The sequence below is a fragment of the Myotis myotis genome, unplaced genomic scaffold (assembly GCF_014108235.1).
Source record: "Myotis myotis isolate mMyoMyo1 unplaced genomic scaffold, mMyoMyo1.p scaffold_m19_p_14, whole genome shotgun sequence".
In the NCBI taxonomy this organism is placed as follows: domain Eukaryota; kingdom Metazoa; phylum Chordata; class Mammalia; order Chiroptera; family Vespertilionidae; genus Myotis; species Myotis myotis.
In genome coordinates, this window is record NW_023416318.1 from 36,419,572 (window position 1) to 36,445,281 (window position 25,710).

Genomic DNA, 25,710 nt, shown 5'->3' on the forward strand with positions numbered 1-25,710 from the left:
GACATAAGAAATGTTTCTTCTCAGTGGTAGGTTATAGGTGATGCTGTCAAAGTCTCTTGGAATTTTTGTTTTGCTTTCCAGTAATATCTGGAACATATGACCAGTCTTGGAAGTTCCCATTTCCATTCTTCCTCAATTTGAAGTATCTAGCTGTCTGAGTGGAAGGAAGTTTTGGATATTACGAGATAAAAGAGGAGTGCTTTTCAGCCTGGCTTCTGTTTATTTTAGGGCTTGGGATATCTGTCACTATCAACTAAATGATACTATTGGGGATCCTCAGTCTCCTTTGTCTATTTTGTTCACCCTCTTTTTCTCTAATCTTGCAAGGTGGCAGAACTGCTAATCCCTTTAGGAAAGCAGAAACCACATCTTTGTGTTTATATTATCACAGTATAGCCCTTCAGATTAGCTGGCATTGTGGCTTGCCTTAAAACAGTGGTTCTCAACCTTGGCTGCACATTAGAATCACCTGGGAATCTTTTTAAAATCCTGATTTCTGGGCCTCATCCTCCGGAAATTCTGTTTCTTTGTTACTAATGTTGTGGCCCCACCCCATAACAAAGAAACAGAATTTCCGGAGGATGAGGCCCAGAAATCAGGATTTTAAAAAGATTCCCAGGTGATTCTAATGTGCAGCCAAGGTTGAGAACCACTGCCTTAAAATATAATGTGGGGTGGAGTTCTCTGTCCTAAAACTTGTACCATGGTTTTCTCTTGTTTGTTTGTTCAATTTTATGGTAGTAGAAGGCTTGGTTTTGGATAATCATTTATGGTCACTCATCCACCTTCTTACCCATGAAATGAGTATTTTACCCATCTTGCCTATCTCACATGTGGTGGTTGTGTGCAGTCAGATATGAGATCTAAATGAGGTAATGCATAAGAAAGTGCTTTGTAAGCTATTAATAACCAGGAAGGTTAAAGTTATATTTTATTATTGCTTTCCTCCTGGTCTTTGAGGCTAGATTTCTCACCTTCCTTACATAAGCTGTCTGGCTGATAGATCAATGACAAATTGATCCTCCTTTCATTTATACTTTCAACAAATAATTATTGAGCATCTATTAAGTGCAACACAGTATGTTAAATACTAATGATCTAAATGAACAAATCCTGTCTCTCATTGCTATTTGCAACCTGGCTCAGACAAGGATCTGGACCTCTTTCTTATCTAAAAGCTAAGGCCCGTGTGCTAAAAATAGGTTGGTCATGCTTTTGGTTTTAAGTTTGTTTGTTTATTTATTTTCTTGGTTTTAAGTTTAAATCTAGAATTTAATCACTTCAGTCATTAGTTACTTTTTTAAGTAATCTGTTTGGAGTTAGTCAGCTGAGAATATTATTTTAATTTTGCTGACCTATATTGGCTGTTTATATTCTTGACTTCCAAGTGATTCAGCTAGATTATCACTCATTTGCTGTTAGAACAAATTGTTCTGTCTTTGGAGCAACCCTATTTTCTTAGACAACGTTATTTCTTAGCAGAGTGACGTCTGTGGACATCCATTTTTCTCCTGTGGTGGCCTAGGTCACCTTATGAAGACCTGAGCCAGAAGGATTGGACCTAGTGGATCTTTTCTCCAATTTTCCTTCCTTGAGAGTACTTAGACCTTCCGTCATTAGCTCTGGTCTATGAAAGCTTCCTAAACATTTCAGAAAGGGCGAGAGTGCCACCTACTGTTATTTTTTTTTCAGTTAGCACAGGCTGTTGAAATTTTCATGTTAAATTATTTTGTCTGATGAGTTTACTTATGTAAAAAGAGAACCATATTAGAATCGATGGTAGTTGAGACACCCACCGAGTAACTATCAGCTATATACTGTGATTGTACTAGTATCAGGGAGGAATTTATCTTTCTAGAACTATGCCCCTCACATTCATTGACTTGGAAAAAATTTTGGAAATAATCTTTACTTAAAAAAAACTGTTTAATAACATTAAAGTAACCTTGAGAAGGAAAATAGAAACTTACTACTTAATATACCTTTTTAAAAGTCTGCCACTTTTTAGGCCCCATATGCATGTATTCATGATTTTTATAGTTTACTACCACTGTTTTCCTCTGAATGTTTTATCCTGACTATTAGGAAAAAAGAGTATATCCTTTTCATGTGCCACGGATTAAGATAGTGAGTAGCTAAGTGATTCATTTGTACTGAGGTATAAAGTAGCCTTTATTTCCATAAGTAAAGCTATACACAGCTGGGTATTCAAAATAAAATACCAGTAAAAACAATTTTGTTTTGATAGGTATATAATTTGTCTCAGAATATTCAAGAAGATGATCTTCAGCACTTGCAAGTATGTAAGACTTAATGTATGTCCACGTATTGAAAAATTAATTCCTACTTTATTGTGACTTTACCCCTAAAAGCCTATAACATTGTAAGAAGATTTAATACTGCATGATTTTAAACTGATGTATGACTTCTTATTCATTAAACTTTTTATTAATTAAATTTTAATATATACCCACCCCGTCTGTTAGAAAATTAAATGCTTGGCTTTCAAATGATATCTGACATCTAGTGAGTGGTCTGTTGTAAAACAGTTTTAGAGATGTCTTCTTTCAATCTCTTTGGAGGCATTATTTAAAATAACTTAATTTAATAGTTATTTACAGAGTATGGCAGGCTTGCAATGGAAGAAATCTACCAGAAACCATTTCAGGTAAATAAATATTTTATCATTTTTTAAAAGTTACCTATGTACAGCTATCAAGTCATCTTATTTTGTAACTGAAAACAGGTCATTACAACAAACTCATTTTTAGCAATAGATTCAGCAGAATTGATATTAATTTATGTTAATGTTATCACCAACTTATCAATTGTAGGCTAACCAAATACTAGTAGGAAATAGAACAAATGACTGTAGATTCTTAATTAGGTGTTATTTAATTCTAAAGCTTAAGACAGTCACTTAAATTTCTTTTAACATGATAAACTACTACAAAATAGTATAGGCTTCTTTGGTGTGGTGTATTGCAAGTTGAGGTTAATCCTGTTTTTTATTTTGGTTTCATAGAGAATTACTTCTATTTCTCCCCCCTTCTGCTCTTTTATCCCCATGTTTTTTAAATGATAGAATATTGTCAGAATTAATCTGGGTGGAGTTATTTTAGAAGTATTTGCTTTGCTTGCTTCTCTGGAGCCCTTTCATGACAGAGATTTATTAAAAACAATTCTGCCTCAGTCTTGTCTGGCTCAAGTGATCACTTTTATGAAATACTTGGGCACGTTATAGGCTCATTTTGTGCATATGGATGAAATACACTCTATTGGTCCTGTTTCATTTTTTTCTGAGTTGGGGTATTTTTATCACTAACGGGATATTTGCCAGTGTCTGGAGACATTTTTGGTTGTCACATTTTGGGTGGGGAATTAATTTTAAAAAACCTGCAGTATTGCTTGTGGTGGCTCTTTAAACATAGTGAAGTTCTCAAATGGTGGCAATTGTTTGGTGGTATATGGTCTGGGAGTGTTATTTTAGGAAGGCCCTTGATATAACTATGACCAGTATTAACTATTTAATACTACAATTTTTTATAAGGATTGTTTAGAGCAGTGATGGCGAACCTATGACACGCGAGTCAGAGGTGGCACGCGAACTCATTTGTTTGGTTGATTTTTCTTTGTTAAATAGCATTTAAATATATAAAATAAATATCAAAAATATAAGTCTTTGTTTTACTATGGTTGCAAATATCAAAAAGTTTCTGTATGTGACACGGCACCAGCGTGAAGTTAGGGTTTTTCAAAATGCTGACACTGAGCTCAGAAGGTTCGCTCGCCATCACTGGGCTAGGGCCTTATTTGGCTTCAATTGTTAAAATAGTGGCTTTTTTTGTAAAATTTTGTAAAAATGATTTCTTTTCCCCCCTGTGTATAGACATTAATGTTTTTGATTCGAGATTGGAGTTACCCTTATGAACATTCATATGGTTTGGAAGGTGGAAAACAATTCCTTGAAAAGAGATTGCAGGTAAGCCACACTTAGGAGAGTGTAAGCGCCAAGCCAGGTGAAGGAGTGGGCTGCCTGGACTGCTGCTTAGACTACCAATCTCTAGGTATCCTTGGAATAAATTGAGTATCCCAATTAGCCCAGATGACTCCACACATAATTGGTGAAAAGAGGACAATGACTTACTTACTTACCTACGTAGATTGCATGCATGCTCCTCGCTGGCCCAGCTGATCTTCTGATCATTTGGAATAGACTGGATAATGTAATGTGCATGCACTGAGCACAGAGGATGTGAGGCCATCTCTCCAAGGAATACTGTCTCATAGAATGACAGCATATGGAGCTAGAAAGGGATCTTAAATATCATCTAGTTCAGTCTTCTTAAAAAAAAAAAAAATACAAAACTAGAACCCAGAAAAGTGACTTGCTTTTGATCACTTCAACTAATTATTGATAACTGGACTACAACCCAGATATCCAGTCTCCTGGCCCATGCAGATGCCACACCAAGGCATTCCTGGAAAATAACCTCGCCAACATGATCCTTTATTCCTACAGGTACTCTCCGTGGCATTATTTGGGAAACCCTTATGTCAGATACTACCCATCCACTCACATACACAAAAGATACATAAAGGTCCCTTTATTCATAAGGGAGAGGGTTCTGTCTTGATTAATACAATTTTCTTTGCCTATGTGATGACACATTTAGTTTCTCAACCACATTAATAAACTTTGGGTACACTATAGTTGTCTTATTTCTAAAATGAGATTAAAACCAGCTCCTCAATCTTGGATTATTTGAAAGGCATTTTTGTTTTTAGACCCTACTGTTGGAGATCATTTTAGTCATCAAGAATTTTCTCTGATTTGTTCAGGAGAAATTAACACACAGCACATGAGGCATACTACCTAAACTGAGAATTATGTACTTCAAAGCCAAGAGGGATTTTTAGTGTCTTACTGAAGTGACATAGAAAAGTGCTTAAAACCATCAGTGTGCAGCTTGATGACTTTGTACAGATTAAACATAGTCACCATGTTATTGGCATCCTGAATCACCCACCTCCATCCACTGACACCCACCCTTTCCCCAGCCACAAACCCTCTACTAGTATCCTGACCTCTAACTGGCTTTGTTTTTATACGTTTTACGAAGGGAATCATATACAGTATGTATTTGTGAATAGCTTCTTTTGTCCATTAATATGTTTCTGAGATTAATCCATACTGTTGCATGTAGCTTATTCATTTATTCTCATTGCTCTGCAGTATTCCATTGTATGAATAAACAATGATTTTTCAGTTCTACTTTTGATAGTGATTTAGGTAATTTCCAGGTTTTGTTGATTATGACTGGTGTATTTTGGTATGTTTTTTAGAGTGATTTTTGAGAAGTTATATTGGGATAAGTAGTTATTAAAAATCTAAAGTTAAGATTTTCTTCCAGGAAATACTGAACAATCTCTCTTCCCCAAACATTGATAACTAGCATTAATCGTAAAAAATCATTGGGACTGAGAGCTGAAATCCTAACAAATTTCTAAGGTTTTTTGGACTGTGCTGGAGCGGTTCACTTTAGCTATTATTTGACCCTTTTATTTGTAGGGAGGTTAATACTTTGTTTTTATCTTTGCCATTGTAAGTACTTTAAAGGCAGATTCTTAATTTATTACCTGGTTTATAAATCTCAACCATGATTTGTTATTCTGGTGTTAGATATTATGATTAATTATTAATTTTTTATTTTTTTTTATGTCCTTGGCAGCTAACATAGGGGGGAAAAACAATCTTTTCTGGTTTAAGACGAAGTGGGGTCTTACCAAAGTGGTCAGAAATGGATCTTTAGTAAAATTTTATGTTGTCAAACACCTATCTGGAATAGTATCTGAGTTAAGTGTGCATGCATTGAGTATGTGTGTGTTTTCTTTAAAAAGTTTTTTGCTCCTATTTGCACCTTCATTCTGTCTCCTTCTGCCCTCAGGTAAAGCAAAATCAGCATGAAGAGCTACAGAATGTAAGGAAGCACATTCACAATTGTTTCTCAAATCTTGGTTGCTTCCTTTTACCACATCCTGGTCTTAAAGTTGCAACTAATCCTAGTTTTGATGGGAGATTGAAAGGTGGGAATTCCCATTCTTGCTAAAATCAGAACTTATTTTTTTAGGGGCTGAAAGTTTTTAAAAATACATGATTCCTTAAATTTTGTGTTTGATACTGGAGGACATTTTAATGCATTGCTAATGATGTGATCATAATGCTCTGTGTGGTCTTTCTAGTTTTTCATTGTTGTTTTTGCAAACAGCTATCATACTGATTAACATTTTATAATGTGGTCTGTTGCTCAGCACTGATGTCCTAAAAGTTCTGAAGGCTGAGAACATTTCAGTATTTCATCTGGTTGCTTTCTGCTATAAAGCTTTACCAGTGTATTCTATTGATGCAACCAGATTTAAGTCTCTCCTTTTCAGGGGTGGTAGTATAACTTCATTATGTTTGTTTTTGGATTATTTTGAGAATGATGGAAAAAGGCTTAAAGATTGATGAAACTTTTACAGTATTGCTGGGAAAAATCTTAACAATACAAATTTTTGAATTATTTGCCTTCTGAAAGGGATAGTTTAGTTCAGTGGTCGGCAAACTCATTAGTCAACAGAGCCAAATATCAACAGTACAAGGATTGAAATTTCTTTTGAGAGCCAAATTTTTTAAACTTAAACTATATAGGTGAGTACATTGTTATTAACTTAATTAGGGTACTCCTAAGGCTTAGGAAGAGCCACACTCAAGGGGCCAAAGAGCCGCAGTTTGCTGACCACTGGTTTAGTTAATACTTAATGTGGGATTTGTTTGTGTAGTCCACACTTTATTATTTGACTGAAAGAATTCTTGGGGTGTGAGGGGAAGTGTTGGGGGTGCTATATTTTTTTCTAGGATATGACATGTTTGGATGAGTTTAAAGTTAATCTACTTAAGTAATAGATACTGTTAACTCTTATTTCATGAAATAGAACTTTGTGAGCTCTTACCAATGGGTAGTTCTTAGCTTTTCTGGACTAATATATTGACTGATTTCACGTCCACTAGACATTGATGAAGACTTTAAACGAGAGCTTCGAAATCTGGTGCCATTGCTGCTTGCCCCTGAGAATTTGGTGGAAAAAGAGATAAGTGGATCTAAAGTCACTTGCAGGGATCTTGTAGAATATTTTAAGGTAGGAAAACTCTCACATTAAATGACTTTGCTTAAGCTAGAAATGTAGCTGACATATGTATAAGAAATTTATTTTAAAGCAAAAGTATAATATCTGCCTTGAATTTGGTATATCATCATTTAAGGTTATTTAACATTCTAGCAGACACCTTGTATCTTCTGGACCAGCAGTGGGCAAACTACGGCCCGCGGGCCGGATTCGGCCCATTTGAAATGAATAAAACTAAAAAAAAAAAGACCGTACCCTTTTATGTAATGATGTTTACTTTGAATTTATATTAGTTCACACAAACACTCCATCCATGCTTTTGTTCCGGCCCTCCGGTCCAATTTAAGAACCCATTGTGGCCCTCGAGTCAAAAAGTTTGCCCACCCCTGTTCTGGACAGTGATTTTGTTTACAGAACTATCCTACTTGTTCTCCAGCTCTGATATGGAGAGAAGAACCATTCACTGTATTGTAATACCACTGTCATTTGTGAATGACAATAGGGATTGGGAGCATAATTCTCCATCTTGAGCGCTTACAAAAGCCTTCTCTCAGAGTTCTGAGGACTTGATAAGAGCCGCTGAAAGTATCAGAACTGGTTTCTGAGCGCAAGTAAATTATTTGTAGTATTTTTTTCCTCTGTTCTTTTCAAAATTTTATAGCTTGATAGACAAAGCAAGACCTTTATTTATTCATAGTAGTTATGGATAAGTGGAAGGGAAAACACAGTTAACTAAGAGTATATTTTTGGTCATTTTATACATACTATCTTTGTTTAGTTATGACTTAATTTAGTCAATAGAAAGTTGAGATGAAAGATTCCTATATGGACTTACTAAAAACTCTCATCTTGCCGCCTTACTCTTAAACCACAACTACATAATTCTTTTTTTCTTAAACTGAGAGAGAATTTAAGCTGGTCTAAGTAAAATACTGAATTATGTTTTCTAACATATTTAGTTGAAACATTGGTAGTGGAGAATTATGTGTTTCTTTTAATAAAGTGGATGGCATTTTATATATAACTTTGGAATATGAGAAATAACTTTTATGCACATTGGAATTATATTTAGAAACATTTCTCTAGGATATTATTTAGCAACATAGGCATTTAATAATGTTGAGCCCTAGCCGGTGTGTGTAAGTGGTTAGAGCATTGGTCTGCTGACTTTTCATTTACCACATTTGATTCTGGCCAAGGGCACATACCCAGTAGGGGGCGTGCAGGAGGCAGCCGATCAGTAATTTTCTCTCATCATTGATGTTTCTATTTCTCTATCCCTCTCCCTTCCTCTCTGAAATCAACTAAAAAAAATATATTTAATAATGTTGAGCATAGGGTTAATTTTGTTGGAATGAGACTGGATGATTTTTAAAGTCTAGGCTTTCCTTTTAATAGTGTGGATAGTTTTATATTTATATTATGATTTTTCTTTCTTTTGGAAACCTATCAATATAACAAGTCTTCAATATTTTTAGGCTTACATTAAAATTTATCAAGGAGAGGAACTTCCACATCCAAAGTCCATGCTTCAGGTAGTGTGTGCGTCGTACATGTATGTATTTGTGAAAGAGAAAAAAATCTTTGCTTTAGAGATACTAGTAAATGCTGTAAATGGGGTGGTGCTTCTTTGCATGCATATAAATATCAGATATTTAAATCAGTACTTGTCATGGGTCCTGAAGTTTTTGGTAACTACAGATCGCAGACCTTGCACACAGATAGGCCACCAGAAATAAGAATCCTCGGTGCCTTCCCTTTAGTTGCTCAGAAAGTGTAGGAACATTTCTGTTGAAGAAGCTAGCTTAAAATGGGCTATCTCAGGCAATTTCTCCACTTTATGGTGGACTACATAGTATTTTCTCATAAAACTCACCCAATAAGCAGTTTTGTGCATTTAAAAATATCCCTTGTGTAATATTGATTATGAGAGAGAGAACCATATTGGGTAATACTTGATTCTTTACATCTGGAGACTTGATGCATTTTAGGTTTGTGTCCAGCTAATTGCCTATAATTTCCTGAGCATACTAGTATGTGGTATTTTCTATAAACCCATTTTAACAAACCTAAGCAAAATAAAATTAGGCAGACAGTTCTATTAGAAGCTAGAAAGAGCGTTACTGTATTCTTTATACTAGTGTTTCATTGAAAAGGAAAACCAGAAGTTGATAATATTTTCTCTGGTTCATTTTCAGACTTCTTTATTGTATATAACTTACTGTGTTGATCAGAATTTATAGAGTCATCAGTTTTTTTTTGCATAAAATTGGCACATTTTATTGTTTTAGGCAACAGCTGAAGCTAATAATCTTGCTGCAGTAGCAGGAGCAAGAGAGATTTATTGCAGAAATATGGAACAGGTTTGTAACTAAAATTTAAATTTGTAACTAAAATTTAAAAAGAGTAAGATAGATTTTTATTATGTAAAATAATTGAAGTAAATTGTACTCCTTATACAATGTTATTTTATATCATTTCCTAATTCTCTGTTATCTAATTCTGCTGGAAATAAACTAACAAAATAATTCACATAGAGTGCAAGAGATGGGTAGTAAGTTATTACACAAACCATACTGGAATATTTTATGACACATGATTCATAGTGCTGTTAATTAATAGCTTCTAATGTAATTAACACTGGCTTAAGGGCACTAGCAATTTCTATGCTAAGCTTACTAACTTGAACATTAAAGTACCTTTTTGATTTATTATCTTTTTTCCACTCCCTTGCCAGTAGTCTTTTGTACTCTTATGGTGTATTGGTGGGTCAAGTGAAGTCAGGTTCAAATTTCAATGTAATTATTTTTGTCTTGTATTAGTTATATTTGGAAAATTTATTTTGCCCGAGTCAGTTAAACATACAGGTTATAAATAAGTAGGTTATGGTTATGTGTGAGACATAATGAAGAAATTTAAAATTGAACCATGTAAGTGGTTTGACTTTTTGAGACAACACTATGAGTAGGGAACTTTCAAGTGTGAAGTATTTCTAGCATGTAACCTTTGTATTGTAATTGTGTCTGTACAGGTATGTGGTGGAGACAAGCCTTACATTGCACCTTCAGATCTGGAACGAAAACATCTGGATCTCAAGGAAGTGGCAATTAAACAGTTTCGTTCAATTAAAAAAATGGGTGGAGATGATTTCTGCCGTCGTTATCAGGACCAGCTTGAAGCTGAAATCGAAGAAACCTATGCAAATTTCATAAAGCACAACGATGGCAAAAATATCTTCTATGCTGCTCGTACACCTGCCACACTGTTTGCAGTCATGTTTGCTATGTATATAATCTCAGGACTGACTGGCTTCATCGGTCTAAACTCTATAGCCGTCTTGTGTAACCTGGTCATGGGTTTGGCACTGACATCTCTTTGTACTTGGGCATATGTTAAATACTCTGGGGAGTTCAGAGAAATTGGAACAATGATTGATCAGCTTGCTGAAACACTGTGGGAACAGGTTGGTATCTGTCTTTTGATTTTCAGTGACTAATCTCATCCCTGTGACTCCCCCTCCTCCCACACAATACTTGGCACCTACTTTTCTTTTATACACAAAATGTCAAAAGGATTTTTCTGTTTTGTTTGGATGTATAATCTGAATATAAAGTGTGAATGGGAGAGTGTTTTGGTTGGCTTAAATCTGTAATATCCTTTGGACAGATTCTTAATCATAGGCCTAACTGCCAAACAGTGGGCAGGGCAAGTCTTTAAGGATTTCTTTCTTTGAGAAGAGGAAATGTAATCAGTGAAAGAGTTACGAAGGTAAGGAAAAGAAGTTTGGAAGTTCAGTACTTGAGGAAAGCAAAAGAAGTTTCTTACTAATATTGGCAAGAACCAATGCATGCATATATTCCAGGGAAAATGTTAGGTGGCATTCAGGTCTTCGTTGCCTATCATGAAGATAGTGGTGATTTGCTGATATACTACAAGGAACAATCCAATAGTGATTTCTTACACCAAAAAAACCCTTTGTTTGACCTCCGTACCAAGGAAATACTGATGAACAAAGCAAAGCACTACAGAGAACCAACTATTAATCATAATCTTTACTTCACCCAGAAATCAAAGTCGGACCTGACATGTTTCTACTAAGGCAAGCTATGTTATATATTGGCCAACTGTATGTTAGAATTTCCTATGTACAGAAAATTGCATTTAAGGATGTTGTCATTAAAGTGATGATCATCATGAAATACTTTAGCACCATGTCGAGGACCAGAATGGAAGCTACAGTTATTACTGATGGACAGTAAAATAGGCATTTTCAGCTATCATTTCTGGGCCAATGAAGTATTGGGCTTAATTGAAGATGTAGAATATGCAGGTCCACATTGGTTTTGGCTTTAAATGCAAAGACTGAAGAAGTAAACCATTATTTTTTAAAGAAAGTTGATTGGGTGGTGACTTTTCTTGTAATACTGTTATTTTATAAAGTGACTCACTATATTAATTTGGATTTTGAATTTATTCTTTAGAGAAACGCTCATTTTTATTCAGGTCCAATTTGGAAGCTTATGTTTGGATATTTGTTAAATTTAAATTTTTGTCTTAAAAGTCTGGCTCTTCACATTCCTTTGATACCTTCTAATAGAAGATGGATTAAAAGCTATTACAACTTCACTTTTTTAGAAAGTGTTATCCACTTTAAAATTTTGGACCATTACTAATGTTCTGCAACAAGAATTTCAATAATTGTACAATGTCTTCTTTTGAAAACCAGTCATCTTCTATACAGCATTGATTCTTAAGATTTTAGAGGTGCCATTATTACAAAACAGTTAAATGGAAGGATCTCAAGTGGGTGAAATTATTTTCAGTGTAGTTGAGGTAAGGGGATCATTAGTCAGAGAAGGTCTGTGCTGTGTCAACAAAACTTGTCTAAATTTTATTTTGCATTTCTCTTTTCTGTTGCTTCAGAGGAGTCCCAGGAAGGTGAGAAACCTACACAGTCTCAAATTCCTGTAGTCTTAAACGCTAACTTACAGGCACTCAGTGATTCTCCTAACAAATCACTCCATGTTTTAGGTGTTTTCCAAACTGTTTGAAGTTACTAGACGCCGAATGGTTCATCGTGCTCTTTCATCAGCACAGCGACAGAGACTGCCATCCAACAATAACAAGAAGAAAAATTAGACAGTATTTTAAACTTTTTTCTCTATCTGAAGTGTTCACACTTATACATGTAGGACAATAAGCAGGACCGTCTGGGCCGGTCTGCATAAATGCTGTGTACATACCAGATTTGATGCTGCAAATAGGGTATGGAATTGCACATCCATCTCATAGGAATTGTAAATGGTTTGAATAAGAGGAAAGTGATTTTTGTTGCATTAAAAAATGTCTAACTGCATTATTTATAGCATCATAACTTTTTTTTGGGAGAAGCATCTTTTTATTTTCCACATTCTGATTATTTTCTTCATTGCTTTGAATTGAATTTTTATATCTATTTTTATGTGTAACTCCTTTTTTACCTCATGTTTTTATTTGTTTTGCACATTTCTCATACCACAGGTATTGAAGCCCCTGGGTGATAATTTGATGGAGGAAAACATAAGGCAGTCTGTAACAAACTCTATCAAAGCAGGCCTGACTGACCAGGTGTCTCATCATGCCCGGTTAAAGACAGACTGACAGTTCATCTCCTCATGGACTCCACTCTCCCTCTTGTTCATGCTTGCTGTACAATGAGAACTCAAATACAAATAAACCAAAGTTTACAATCAACTGTAGAAGTAGTTTAGTACAACTGGCTTCACAGATGGCTGCCACAGAGTGTGAAAATTGTTGGTTGGTTTTAAGCATTCTGTTCATGGCTCCTAAGGCATGGAAATTGGCTGAGGAGCATTAGTTTATCATGCACATTTGTGCCATGTTTTTAAATCTTTCCTTTCCTTTTTACTTAAGCTAATGTTAGTGAAATTTGTTTTATGTAAAAGGATATTTCAGGGAAATATTTTAAGAAATCTATTTAGAGTCTCTCTAACAGTGTCCCATTGAATTTTAATTTTTAGAGAAGCTATGAATCACTGTATAAAGAATCAGATTGGAATGACAATGAAGCCTTTATTGAGCCACTACATTAAAAGTATATATTGCTTTACTGCCTTCAATACCAGTATTACATAAATGCATGTATCAGAAACTTCACAGAAATTACATGACAACTCTTGTAGCTAAGAAAGTGATTCTGAGGTGTACATTTGTCTTGCCTTTTGAAATTTATAAACCTGCCCTAAAAGGAGATGCATATCTGGGAATCTGAACTGTCATGCAGTTTAGCCTTCATGTACATAAAATATGCCATTAATTTTATTGGGGGAGGAATTCCATCCAAAAATGTTGCCTACAGCTATGAGTTAAGAGTGTCTGTACAGTGTGTAGCTTTTATTTTCTAAACTCACAGATAGGGCATGTATATGAAATATAAATATATAAATAACAATTTTGTATTAAAAGTTTTGTAGTTTATGGCAAAATCTGGTTCTGTGGTAGGCTAATAAGTACAGTCCCTGTGAAGGAATGTTTGTGGCTCACGTTGGTGTGTGAATGCATAAACTATTTGAAGTTTTTGATATATTTGTGATATTTATCTTCCTTGAGCACTGCAATCTCACCCCCAAGGGAATCCAATGGGAATGTTTATTGTGACTTTGTTCTCTGTTGCATTTTAAAGTTATTTCCTGTAATTTATTTTCAGTACATAATTAAAAATTTGTTGTATATATAAAATGAAACTTGTGATTCTTTCTTTAAGGAATTCTTCAAGTATGTATTCCATTACATAAATCACATTTGTTTATATTGAAAAGAGCATGAGCAGGAAACACCCAAGTGAGAGCTCTAAGGTACTGTACCTTTAAGCTAAGCTTGTAAAAAGTTATTTTTCTGTGTCTGTCTTGGATAGGGAGAACTTGTTGTGATTAGCCTGGGTGTAGCTCAGGATTTATTAATTTTTTTTGTGTGTGTGATATATGTAAGGTTAACATTTGCAATATTTTTGTAGCTTTCTTTTAGGACACCTGTTAAAGCACCTACTTTGGTTTTTAAGTGAAGAAAATTCAGATATTGAATTGCATGCCTGAAAACTCTTAAGTTTATCTTGGTTGGTATTATTTCCTCCCCCTTTCAGCTCCTGTTTTTCTATGGATTGTATTTGTTTCCATCTGTATTAAATTGCTACCAACTCATCTGTTCTTAAACATAAAGAATCCACCTGAAAAGTGTCTCTTTTTATTTCTTCGACTACCCTGTTTTATGAATGCTGTGGACTGTTTTTATGAATGAAAAAAATAAAAAGTTTGTTGTAGAATAGCAGTTCTTCTGAAATTAAAGACACATAGCTTACTCCTTCCTAAACTAAAGGGCTGTGAAATCTAGACCATTGGATTTTTTAGTATTGTTGGAAGGAGTGTGCTTTCTCTAGAGACGATTACTTCTATAAAGGATTCCAAGAACACACTGATTTCAGCTGGAAGATTCTGAACATTTTTAAGCAAAAAGCAATAAAAGAGGTTAAAGATAAACTGTTGACTGAAATAACTTCAGTGTAGTAATCTATATTACAAGGTGGGTTTTTACAAAAATAGTTTAGGCCCTAGCTGGTTTAGCTCAGTGGATAGAGCATCGGCCTGAGGACTGAAGGGTCCCAAGTTCAATTCCAACAGTCAAGGGCACATACCTTGGTTGTGGGCTTGGTCCTTGGCACTGGTTCAGGGTGCGTGCGGGAGGCAACCAAACAATGCATCCCACATTGATGTTTCTCTCTGACTACCCCTTCCTTCTATCTCTAAAAATAAATGGAAAAATATTCTTGGGTGAGGATTAAAAAAAATAATTTAGGACAAGTGATTTATCTTCCTAGTTAAGGCAAATAATTTGGCCCAGCCAGAGTGGTTCAGTGGTTGCATGTGGACCTATGAACTAGGACAGGGGTGGGCAAACTTTTTGACTCGAGGGCCACAATGGGTTCTTAAACTGGACCGGAGGGCCGGAACAAAAGCATGGATGGAGTGTTTGTGTGAACTAATATAAATTCAAAGTAAACATCATTACATAAAAGGGTATGGTCTTTTTTCTTTTTTTAGTTTTATTCATTTCAAACGGGCCATAGTTTGCCCACGGCTGAACTAGGAGATCACATTTCGATTCCCGGTTGGTCAGTGATTCTCATCATTGATGTTTCTGTCTCTCCTCTCCCTCTCTGAAATCAATAAAAAATATATTTAAAAAAATGACAATTTACTTTTGTGGAAGAGGCAGTTCATTTGTGACCCTGTTATAAGCATGCCTTACACATTTCTCATGAAGATAGTTGCTTCAGTGAACATCGTCTTTGTAGAATCAAAAATCAGTATTTCATTTCGAGGGTTACGTTTTCAAAGAACCCTGAGTTGGACTTACTTCACTTACTTTACTTCCAGATTGGACAGGGGAGGGACTTTACCCTTGTAGTGTGAGGGCTGTTCTTGTTAATTACATTATTTCATCATTATGGGATTAAAAATAAGCTTAGGCCTTGGTTAAGAACCTATTAAAAATATACCAGCAAACACTGTGATGTTGCTGTTAGTGGTCCACTATGTAAGTATTCAAAATGGCCTTTCAGAAAGTCACTTTAAGCAGTTCTTTTAACTAGGGAATTGGCTTTTTGACTACCTGCTTATCTGCTAGCATGGGTAGCTGGTGTCAGTTGGAGACACTTTCAGGTTTCAGCAGTTTCATTCATGGCCCGAATCCCCACACCGTCCAGCATTGGCCTGTGCGCCTGCGTGTTTTTCCATGTGTCCTAGATGTGGGGTGGTGATGAAAACCCGTTTGGAGAGCTGGCAGCCGTGCTCCTGGCCGCCACCTTCCCAGGAGGCCCGGTTTGCTGCTCAGATGACTGTCGCTTAGAGTGCACCTGGAGCCTCTGTCATGGGGAGGACTTGCAGTTGGCCCCTGGGCAAACCAAGCTAAATTAGGGCTTTCCCAAGCAGGACCGAGTTGCCACTGCCTCTACCGAAGTCATGTACCAGATCTAGGAGTGTCTGCTTTAGATTTGCAGTTTGCTGGAGTTTAGACAGGAATTGATCTATTCTTGACATATTTCAGTGCAATACAACTACTATGCTCTTGTAGTTTCATGTCTTAGGGCTCATCAGAACTCAAGTTAGCAGTTGACTAGATCAAAATTACCCAAAGGCATGCATAAAAAGGGTTAGGAGTGGGGATCACAGCCTTTGCCTGGCGCAGTAAAGCACCCCCACATACATCAGCACTTTTATATTCACCACAGTACTGTGAGATGGCTGGGGAACTGTGAGAATCCATACAAAGTTTCAGATACAGATGAGTGATGTCCCTAAAGCAAGGTGAAAGCCGTCTTGGCTGTGTTAGGAAAAGCACCAGAGGATGGAGAAAACAAGATTCTGTTAATACGGACGGTGAAAATCGCCTGTAATAATGCATTTAAAAACATATTAAGTAAGAAGTGAGTTTTTTCCTGTCCATCTTGCAGGTAACTGGTATGAGCTGTCAAGACCTTTCCTGTGCTTACTGCCATGTCTGTGTAAAAGGTCAGGATCCTACCTCTGGGCTGTTTTTGGTGTCATTGTGTGCACACTTACCGACTGTGTTTCTCTTGATTAAGGAAGTGTAGTGCCAGGCACAGATCAAATCAGGACTTAATGAAAATGTCCTTAAGATATTTAAAGACATGGCTATGAAGATTTTTCAAATATAAAAGGAGAGAGAACCGTGTAATGATCTGGCATGTACCCATCACTCAAATAGTTATCAGCACATAGCCAATCTGGTTTCATTTATATACTCCCACATGTCTCTCCCCACCCCCAATTTAATTATTTTTAGGGAAATCTCAGATATTTCATTTCAATTATAAATACCGCAATATGTATCCGTAAACCATCAGGACTTATTTTTAGCAGCTACAATACTCATCACTTCTAAAAGAATAAAATATTACTCAATATCAAATATCCAATAAGCCTTCAACTTTCCCCAGTTGTCTTATATCTTCATACTGTAGCCAAAGTCCCTGACCATCCACTATAACTAAGAATGTGTACGTACCTGTATGCCCATCATTTGGCACTTAGACACCGACTATATTCCAGCTATGTATGTTATATGCTGAGATGTAACGGTGAGTCACAGACATAGTCTTTATATGCTAGAAAAGGATGCTAGTAGTATGGGCCAATTTTGACTTTCTCCTGAGGCTAAATTGGGAAGTCTTGTCATTTACCTAGAATACAGCAGGGGGCAGAGGAAATCCGTTTATCCAAATCATTTGTGGCCGCTTAGCATTTCAGATGTAGCCAATTAAAACTTGCTTAGTTCAGCTTTTGAAGGGAACTAGAATCTGGTTTTGCATGGTGCTCATTGTTTATGGAACACTTGGTACCTGTGCTATCAAATCTGTGAAAACATTTTCTGGAATAGTTGAGAGAGAAGCTTGTTAAGTAAAGGAATTCTACTCCAAATGCTTTAAAAAAGAGACTATTGAATGGATTTAATATTAATTTAATGTTTTCTATACGGCAAATCTGAATTTTCATTTAGGTGTTTGCTTAAATTGAACTGTGGCTGCGTTTTTATTGTTGCTGAGAGAATGGGTCAAAGAGACCATCATGCTCATTAGCGAATCTTGTTTCCTACTTCAGGAGTAGTAGCCCCTCCTACTTCCTTAGCTTTTCAAACAAGAGGAAGTTTTCAGAAGTGTTGAGATAGCAAATGCCGTGTGTGTGTGTGTGTGTGTGTGTGTGTGTGTGTGTGTGTGTGTGTGTGTGTGTGATGTTGCTATGGGCACAAGAATGGTATCGGAGCAGGAGAGAAGAAAGGACCAGGAATGTGGGGTGCTGTGTTTTGGGCAAAGACCTCAAGAGCATATTCTAATTTTGGACTTTTTAATGCTATTTGGATTTTTCTGGGTGCTTTAAAAAAGCGATACGTATGCATTTGAGTTATGAAGCTAGATATTGGAATTTCCTCTGAAAAGGCAAATCTGAGCTAAAGCAAAGAGAGTTACTTGAGCAGCCAGTATTCTGTTGGCTCTTTCATTAGTCAATGCTTTCCCCCGCCCTCCTGTTCTACTCCTCTTTATGGGACAAACAGGAAAATTGTGCCGACTCTCTCTGGCTATGGTTCCATGGAGAGCTAGTGGTCAAGTAGATGTGCAAGGGGAGGGACTAAATCGATTTCTCATGAATCTGTGGCAGCACTCCCTATTATTAAGAATAAAACCAATATAGAGATGCCTATTTCAGTTCTTCAGTCCAAGCTTCTTCCAGAAACCTGAGCACTTTCAATACTGGCAAACCGAAGTGATGATTCTACCTCCAGCAGGAGAAAATCAGTACACACTAGTTCCTCTGAGGCAGACAAATTACAGGAACCACAGCTCCACAGTGTTGCATAATCTTATGACAAACGCCATCCAGTTACTTACAGTCCCCGAGGATCTCTCTGACCAGGGTCCCACTGGCCAGGCCCAAAGTTGGCTCGTCTCTCCTGGTTTTTCCGCTTTGCTCATATGACTTGTTTGCACGTTTGCCTACTGCGAACAAGGCCATCTCCTGGTTTGGTGGATTCCCAACCTGTCAGATCTAGCCAGTCTCCATGGAGCTGAGGGCCAACAGTCAGTGGCTGAGCAGGGAGGGCCTCTCAGGCCATTGCTTCTTAGCGCCTGCCTGTGCCTGCCGGGCAAGCATGCAGTCACCAGCTCTTTCTGTTTCTTAAGGGAAGCTGGAAGTATGAATTGAAATAATTCAGCCCAAAATTTCTTAAAAATACAGATGGAACAAATGAAACACAATTTGGTTTGCAGGCAGTTCAGTTTGAAGGCAGCTACCTGTTCTTTGAAGTAATTCCTCCCAGGCACTTCACCGCTGGATATTCCCCAAACCCCATAACTGCAGTCTGTTCTGAGACATCAGACAACCCCCAAATCGGGGGACATTCTCTGAAATGCCTGTCCAGTACCCTTCAAAATGGTCAAGGTCATGATAAGCAAGGAAAGACGGAAAAACGGTCACAGGTCAGAGGAGACTAGAGAGACATGGTGACTATATTCCATGCAGGATCAGAACATTACTGGAAAAATTGGTGAATTCCGGGTAATGTCTGGAGTTTAGTTGATGGTACTGTACCAATGTTAATTTCCTGATTTTGACAAATGTAGCATGATAATGAAAGATGCTAACGTGAGTGGAAACTGGGTGAAGGGGATATGGGAGCTATGTACTGTATGTGTAACTTTTCTACAAATCTATAATTATTCCCAGATCGGAAGTTTATTAAGAAGAAAGTCCCTTCCAAGCCCGAGATAACCTTGAGTTGTTGGGGTTCGGAGAATGAGACCAAGTCTCCAGTGTCAAAACCAATGCTGTCGCCCTGGTGTTCTTTTTCCCAACCTGTGTGCCGCATGCCTAGCGTGGTGTCAAGCTCTACTGTTGTTCTCTTTTAGGTCAAATGGTACCAAACACCCATCTCCCCGCAATGGCCTGTGGATTATTCCAGAAGCATGCAGGTGGTCATACATCTTCGCAGTACAAAATGGTGCCTCTCTTTCTATTAGTAAGAGAGAGTCGACTCCGTGGCCTCACACTCTGCTGCCCTCCAGCTGCCATTGCTCTGGGGCCCCTGGACTCAGAGCTTGAAATTCATAGTCAGGGTTTCAGGGACGCTCAGAGGACTGGCATTTTGCCTAAGGATATGGTGGTTTGTTCTGTTTGCCTGGCTGTGTGGCTGGGTCATTTTCTAAACGGCTCTGGCTCTGTGGAGCAGGACCGGAGAAGACCCCCCTCCTCTCCAAGACAGCATTCCCAGCGTCAGGAAAATTGAAGAAGCAGAGGGGGCCAGCGTGAGTTGTCAGAGTGAGGACGGGGCCAGCCTAGGAATGAGAAGCCTTTACAAATATGTTCATCTCTCCAGGGGAATTAAGTTTCTCCAGATTTGTGGTCTTTCCGGATCCACAGGAATTGTATCACCCTGCAGTGTTCGCAGGCGATCATTCCTCCTCGCAAAGCTTAGCCTCCCCTGTCAGGACCCAATCAAGTGACCACAAATCAAAGAGAGCTTGGATTCAGTCCACTAATAGCAGGGAAAGCCATTAGCTAGAGTTGTTTGAAAAGGGAAGTGGCTCAGATATCTCTGGTCTCACCAGAAAAGCTTCTGTAATGTCAGATTATTGTTACCAAATGGCTTAGTGGACTGAGGCATTACATTTCTCATAATGAGAGGTTATTTATTGCACCACGGAATGAGCACACTCTCCCTTGCTCACTTGCACAAGATAAGACGAAGAGGCCTTTCAAGTTGAATTAAGTTTAAAAGGAAAACAACACACATGCTCCCAGTGAATGCGGGGGTTTAGCTCTGGCTGTGTAGGGGGCAGTGTCCATGGCTCCCTCTGTGGGTGGTCCGGGGGCTCTGCAAGGCTCTCCGAGCCCACTCTCTACTAGTAAGTCTTGAAGTGGAACTCGTGGGGATCATTCTTTAGGGTCAGGGCATTGTTTCAGGGATGTGTTCATCTCAAGGGCTGCAGTGATTGGTTCAGGGGTAGGCATATGACAGAATGTGGGCCAATCAGAGGCCTTTCCAATGATCTAAGAAGAGTGAGTGCTGAAGGCTTCCTAACTTAAGGAGGGAGGGAGGATGGATGGGAATCTAGGGTTCCAGAGGCTATGTTTTCAGTCACCCCTGGAAATCCTGTCTCTGTGAGAGATAATGAAGCCAAGTAGAGGTAAGGAGGGCGGAGAGACAGAGAGAGAAGGTCTTCCTGGCACTGAGAGCCCAGACACGGGGGTGAGAGCTCCAGTACCCTTCCAGTGAAGCTCCATTTGAATGAAGCTTGTGTGCATTGGGCTTCTACCAATTGCAAGAAAGAATAGTCTGATGAACACCTGTCTTCTACAACTTTCCATAAACACCATCTCTAGATGGCACACCCCAGCTGGGCTCAGGTGTCAGGGGCCTCTGGAATGGGAGGCGGTGGAGGAAGGGGAGTGGAGTGAACACACCTTGGCTCAGGAGAAGGAGCAAAACCAGAGAGCACAAGTGTGGGCTGTCCTCTCTGCGGTTTTGTTGGTTTTGCTCATTGCGTTTTCTGGTAAGGTTCTTTTGAAGAAAGGGCCCTGCAACTAACAGAGTTTTCCATTCTCGAACTTAGAAGACCTTTGCCAGCCTCTCCAGCTCTAATGTTCTTTGTTATTTCTCTTTCTTGGTCACCTGGCCTCCGTGTGTGCCTGTTAGAGGCCTAAGAGCATGCTGTGCTGGAGGGAGGGTTAGGCCCAGGCCAGGAGAGTGGAGGAGGTGGGGTGAGAGGGGGCCCCGAGGGTTGGAAACAGGACTGAGCTCCCACCAAGGCACAGCGGGCTCCATTCCTTCTCCGGACTCTGCTGCGGGCCCTTGCTGAGAGGAGCCTGCAATAAGGGAGTCAGTTTCTGCCTCAGCTGGCCTTTCTCACTCTTTGATGCTCCACCCCAGTCAGAGGGCAGGTGTGGCGTGCGGGGTGGTCTGCGATTCCCGACTCCTGGAAGGCGGCCTCTTGCCAAGCACAGGTGCTCTGAGGTCGGAGAGAGCCGGAGAGCCTGCTGGGAGTGTGGCAGGCTGTCAGGGCAGAGGGCGAGGGGAGGGGAAAGGATGTGGGGTGGAGAATAATAAACTCCTTCGTGGATCTGAAGGCTCTTGGAGTCCGATTTTCAATGATAAATAATCCCAGGATTTGTTCAAAGCTCAACAACGGCCCCCAGTGCCCTCCAGCTGGGCAGAGCAGCCGCGTGGGGTTTCAGACCTGCTGAGAGTGTCAACCTGCCTGTGGCCTTCGCAGTGGTGGAGGGAGGGTTCTGAGAACACGCCGCCGGGAGATACTTATCCAAAGTCATAGTCACCACCACCCGTGTTTACTGAGTTTCTGTGCAGCATGTTAACAAACAAGGCTCTGCTCGCCGTGAGAAACTTTGAATTTATACAGCCAACCGTTACTGGACACCTAATGTGAGCCTCCGTACCATCCTTGCACGAGGCCTTTGTGTGGAAGGGGGAAGCATAGAAAAAGAAGTCGCTGTCCCCGAGTTTCAGTCCAGAGCGAGATCATGCGCTGGTGTCCAGAACGTGCTTCAACGCCCCAGGATGGGCTGCGAGTGACGAGGAGGCCCTGGGTGGCCTGGTGCCTTGAACTGGTTCACGCAAGAGCAGGAGGAGAGCTGGGCAGGAGGACCCAAGTCTGAGTCCTTGCAAGAAATCTCGGGAAACAAGTGAGAGACCACAAGTCCAGCACCAGGAGCCGGTGGAAAGATTCCAGCTTCTGTTGGGAGGGCTGACTGTGAGGGGTGGGGTCCATGCAGGGCCAGAGGGTCAGGAGGTGGAGCGCCTGAAGCTGCCCCCATAGCAAGGAAGCCAGACTGTGTGTGTGTGTGTGTGTGTGTGTGTGTGTGTGTGTGTGTGTGGCTGTAAAGTCCTTGGAAAGGACTTTCTCTAAGAAAGCTGGAGCAGCCTGAAAACTGGGGGAGGGTGTGCTGTGACCAGGGTGCGACCACAGTCCCAGTTCCCGTTGCCACTCCACAGCTACTATGGCCTGTGCCCAAACCGTTTCATTCAAAAAGAAGTACTTTTCAGACAGCACAAAGAAGTCCCAGAAAACATATTATTCAAAGAAAATGTCTTTCTAGGGCAGCAATTTTCAACCAGCGTGCCACAAGAATTCTTAAAACATGCAACACCTGACTATTTAGTCGGGGACATTGACCACCCCCCCCCCCCCAGCCCCCCACTTAGATTTTTAAAAAAAGAAAAAAAAAAGACAACAGCCAACATAATAAATACATGTCTATCAATAATGGAATCTAAAAATCAAAATAAATGAACAAGGAATCTAATGAACAAAATAAACGGATGAATAATATAGAACCAGGGGCATGGAAACATCAGACTTGACGAATCTCAGAGGGAAGGGGAGGGAGGGCAGGAAGAGATTAACCAAAGAATTTACATGCATATGTGCATAACCTATGGACACAGACAATAGGGTGATGAAGGCCTGGGGTGGGGTGGGAGCTGGGTGGAGGGGGACAGTGGGGGAAAAGAAAGGGGATATCTGTAATCCTCTCAACAATAAAGATTTAAAAAAAAGACCATAGCTGTCTGCTGTGAATGAATCAAAATTATATGTATTTTTCAGTCAGATAGGCAATATATATATATATTTTTTGGTGTGCCCCAGAATTTTAGCAACTAGTTTATGTATGCCGCGAGATGAAAAAGGTTGAAAATTGCTGCTCTAGGATTTTAATGTAGTTGGAGGGAAGGCAGGGTGGAGTTCAGAATTCCGAAATGGTACATGGTGTCCTTTCTGACACCGCTGTCTGTGTTCTGGGAGTACTTTGGGCTCTAGGACTGCAGGGGAGGGTAAAATGATCTCACTGCAATTTGAAAAAAGTGTCCATTTTCTTCTAATTCCCCGAAGAAGTGGGAAAAAACCCAACTCTGTGTGTGTGTGTGTGTGTGTGTGTGTGTGTGTGAGAGAGAGAGAGAGAGAGAAAGAAAGAGAGAGAGAGAGAGAGGGTGTTGGGGTGGGGGTGGGGTTAGAATATTAGATGACATGACATCTGATAAAAAGACTTGTTATCTGTGTTATTCAATCATTTGCCTTGGTAAAAAAAAAAAAAAGTTAAATCTTTCTTTTTATTTTTTTTTCTTTTGTTAATCCTTACCCAGAGAATATTTCTTCCATTGATTTTTTTTTTTTTTTTTTTTTTTTTTTTAGGGAGAATGGAAGGGAAGGAGGGAGGGGGAGAGAGAGAAACATTGGTGTGAGGAAGACACATCCATTTGTTGCCTCCTGCACATGCCTGGACTAGGGCCAGGGATCAAACCTGCAACCCAGGTACCTGCCCTTGACTGGGAATCAACCCCAAGACCATTCAGTGGTCAATACCACTGAGCAACACTGGCCAGGGCAAAAAGGTAAATTTTTTCGAATCAACATTTCTAAGCTTCATAGCAAGGATTTTAGCAGAGCAGTAGGAAAAGACCTCACATGTTTCCCAGGTCAGTTCTAGCATTTTCTTCTTTCCCTTTCTGTACTGTCACAGGCAGGAAGAAATTTGTCCCAAGGAGGCAAATTCTCTCTGTTCTCCCCTAAACCCCATCTTGAAAATGCATGTCCCAGACATCTGAAGGCTTTGTGGACTTACTAGAAGCCAAATGCTGTCAAGAATAAAACACACATCCGCTGAAAGTCCCCCGACACCCAGTGGTGAGGTAGGACTTTGTCTGGCTGTTGAGTGTGTGGGAGTGATGCCTAGTGGGGGAATCCCGGATGGTGGGAATGGGGCCAAAATACACAGCAGCTGCAAATAATGCTGGGATTTTGGCTCTACTGCCCCGAACCCTGAAGACAAAGTGGGCTCTAGGAACCCTGGGAGGGTGTGAATACTAGAGAGCTGGGCAGGGACAGGTTGGACAGGTGTGCATCCCTGTGGATTTAGCGTGTTTCCTTGAGACCCCAGTTCACTGATCAAGGTGTGAAGATGGAGGAAGTTCCTTCCATCCTGTTCTTCCTTCTTAATTTTCTAAATAAGTTGCCAGTTCACCTCTCTGGGCCTCATCTTCCTTGTCTGACGAAGGGATTGAGATAGATGATCTTTAAGGTCTTTGCAGTGTTAACCTCCTGGGTAGGGCTGGCTACCTAATTTATCAGGCCCAGTGCAAAAGGGAGAGGCAAGGCCCTTGTTCAAAAATCAGGGGCAAAGTGCTATTAAAAGTCTTACAATTAGAAGGCTTTCCCCTTTCTACAGTGGTCTCTCTCTCGACTTGTCATGATGTTTCTCTTTCATTTACTTTTTAATGTTCTAAGTTAAAATTTAATATTAACATGACTTCTACCATTCATCTTTGCTCACCATCGACTTTCCTTATACTTTTCACATGACACTTTTCATATATACTAATGCTTTCAGAGCGTAAATAAGTCATCTGGCTAATCCAGAACGTGCTTGCTTAGTTTCCTTTGGGTTGTCATCATACCAGGAACAAAATGTAAGCATTTTCTGCAGAATTTGAGATCAATCTGTAGCTCTCCTATTTGAGAAATTCAGGTGTAAGCAGCCAACATTTGAAGCATGTGGTCTATTAACTAAAGATTGCCTTTCATAAATCTTGCCTTATAAACATACTCTCAGGATATTACTCAATGTGTGCTGTATATTAAATATTTCTACCACACACACTTATTTATCACGGATCTGTGCTGAGGGAGGAAAAATTTAAAAGAAAAGCAAAAAATTTGTCATTCTCAAATTGCACCTAAATCAAATAAGTGAAAAGTCAGAATACTAATACTTGAATATGAATGTCTATTAATTTACAAGGTACTTGCAGTTCTGAATAATTCAGTAAAAATTTTAACCCAGGTAAAAATTATAATCCATGATCTACCTTCTATTACTTTATTTGTAAGATTGTGAATTGGATTTATTTTTTTCTGTGACTATGTCTTGTTTGTAAATATATTTTATTTTTCTTGATAGTCTG

The 25,710-nt window shown here is 39.1% G+C and overlaps 1 protein-coding gene across 15 annotated transcripts in view; it reads left to right on the forward strand.

Moving 5' to 3' along the window:
• Positions 1–14,396, forward strand: part of ATL2 (atlastin GTPase 2) — a 49,903-nt gene extending 35,507 nt beyond the window's left edge. For 5 of the 15 annotated variants that reach the window (XM_036334810.1, XM_036334816.1, XM_036334824.1 and 2 more), the window contains 10 exons: positions 2,249–2,299; positions 2,612–2,668; positions 3,890–3,982; positions 5,949–6,087; positions 7,052–7,179; positions 8,646–8,702; positions 9,459–9,530; positions 10,199–10,630; positions 12,091–12,105; positions 12,199–14,396. In XM_036334810.1, the coding sequence (XP_036190703.1) occupies positions 2,249–2,299; positions 2,612–2,668; positions 3,890–3,982; positions 5,949–6,087; positions 7,052–7,179; positions 8,646–8,702; positions 9,459–9,530; positions 10,199–10,630; positions 12,091–12,105; positions 12,199–12,306 (1,152 nt within the window). In that variant the 3' untranslated portion in view covers positions 12,307–14,396. The remainder of the gene's footprint in view (positions 1–2,248; positions 2,300–2,611; positions 2,669–3,889; positions 3,983–5,948; positions 6,088–7,051; positions 7,180–8,645; positions 8,703–9,458; positions 9,531–10,198; positions 10,631–12,090; positions 12,106–12,198) is intronic. The other 10 variants (XM_036334815.1, XM_036334822.1, XM_036334819.1 and 7 more) reach the window with 8 other exon arrangements.
• The last annotated feature ends 11,314 nt before the right edge of the window (positions 14,397–25,710 follow it).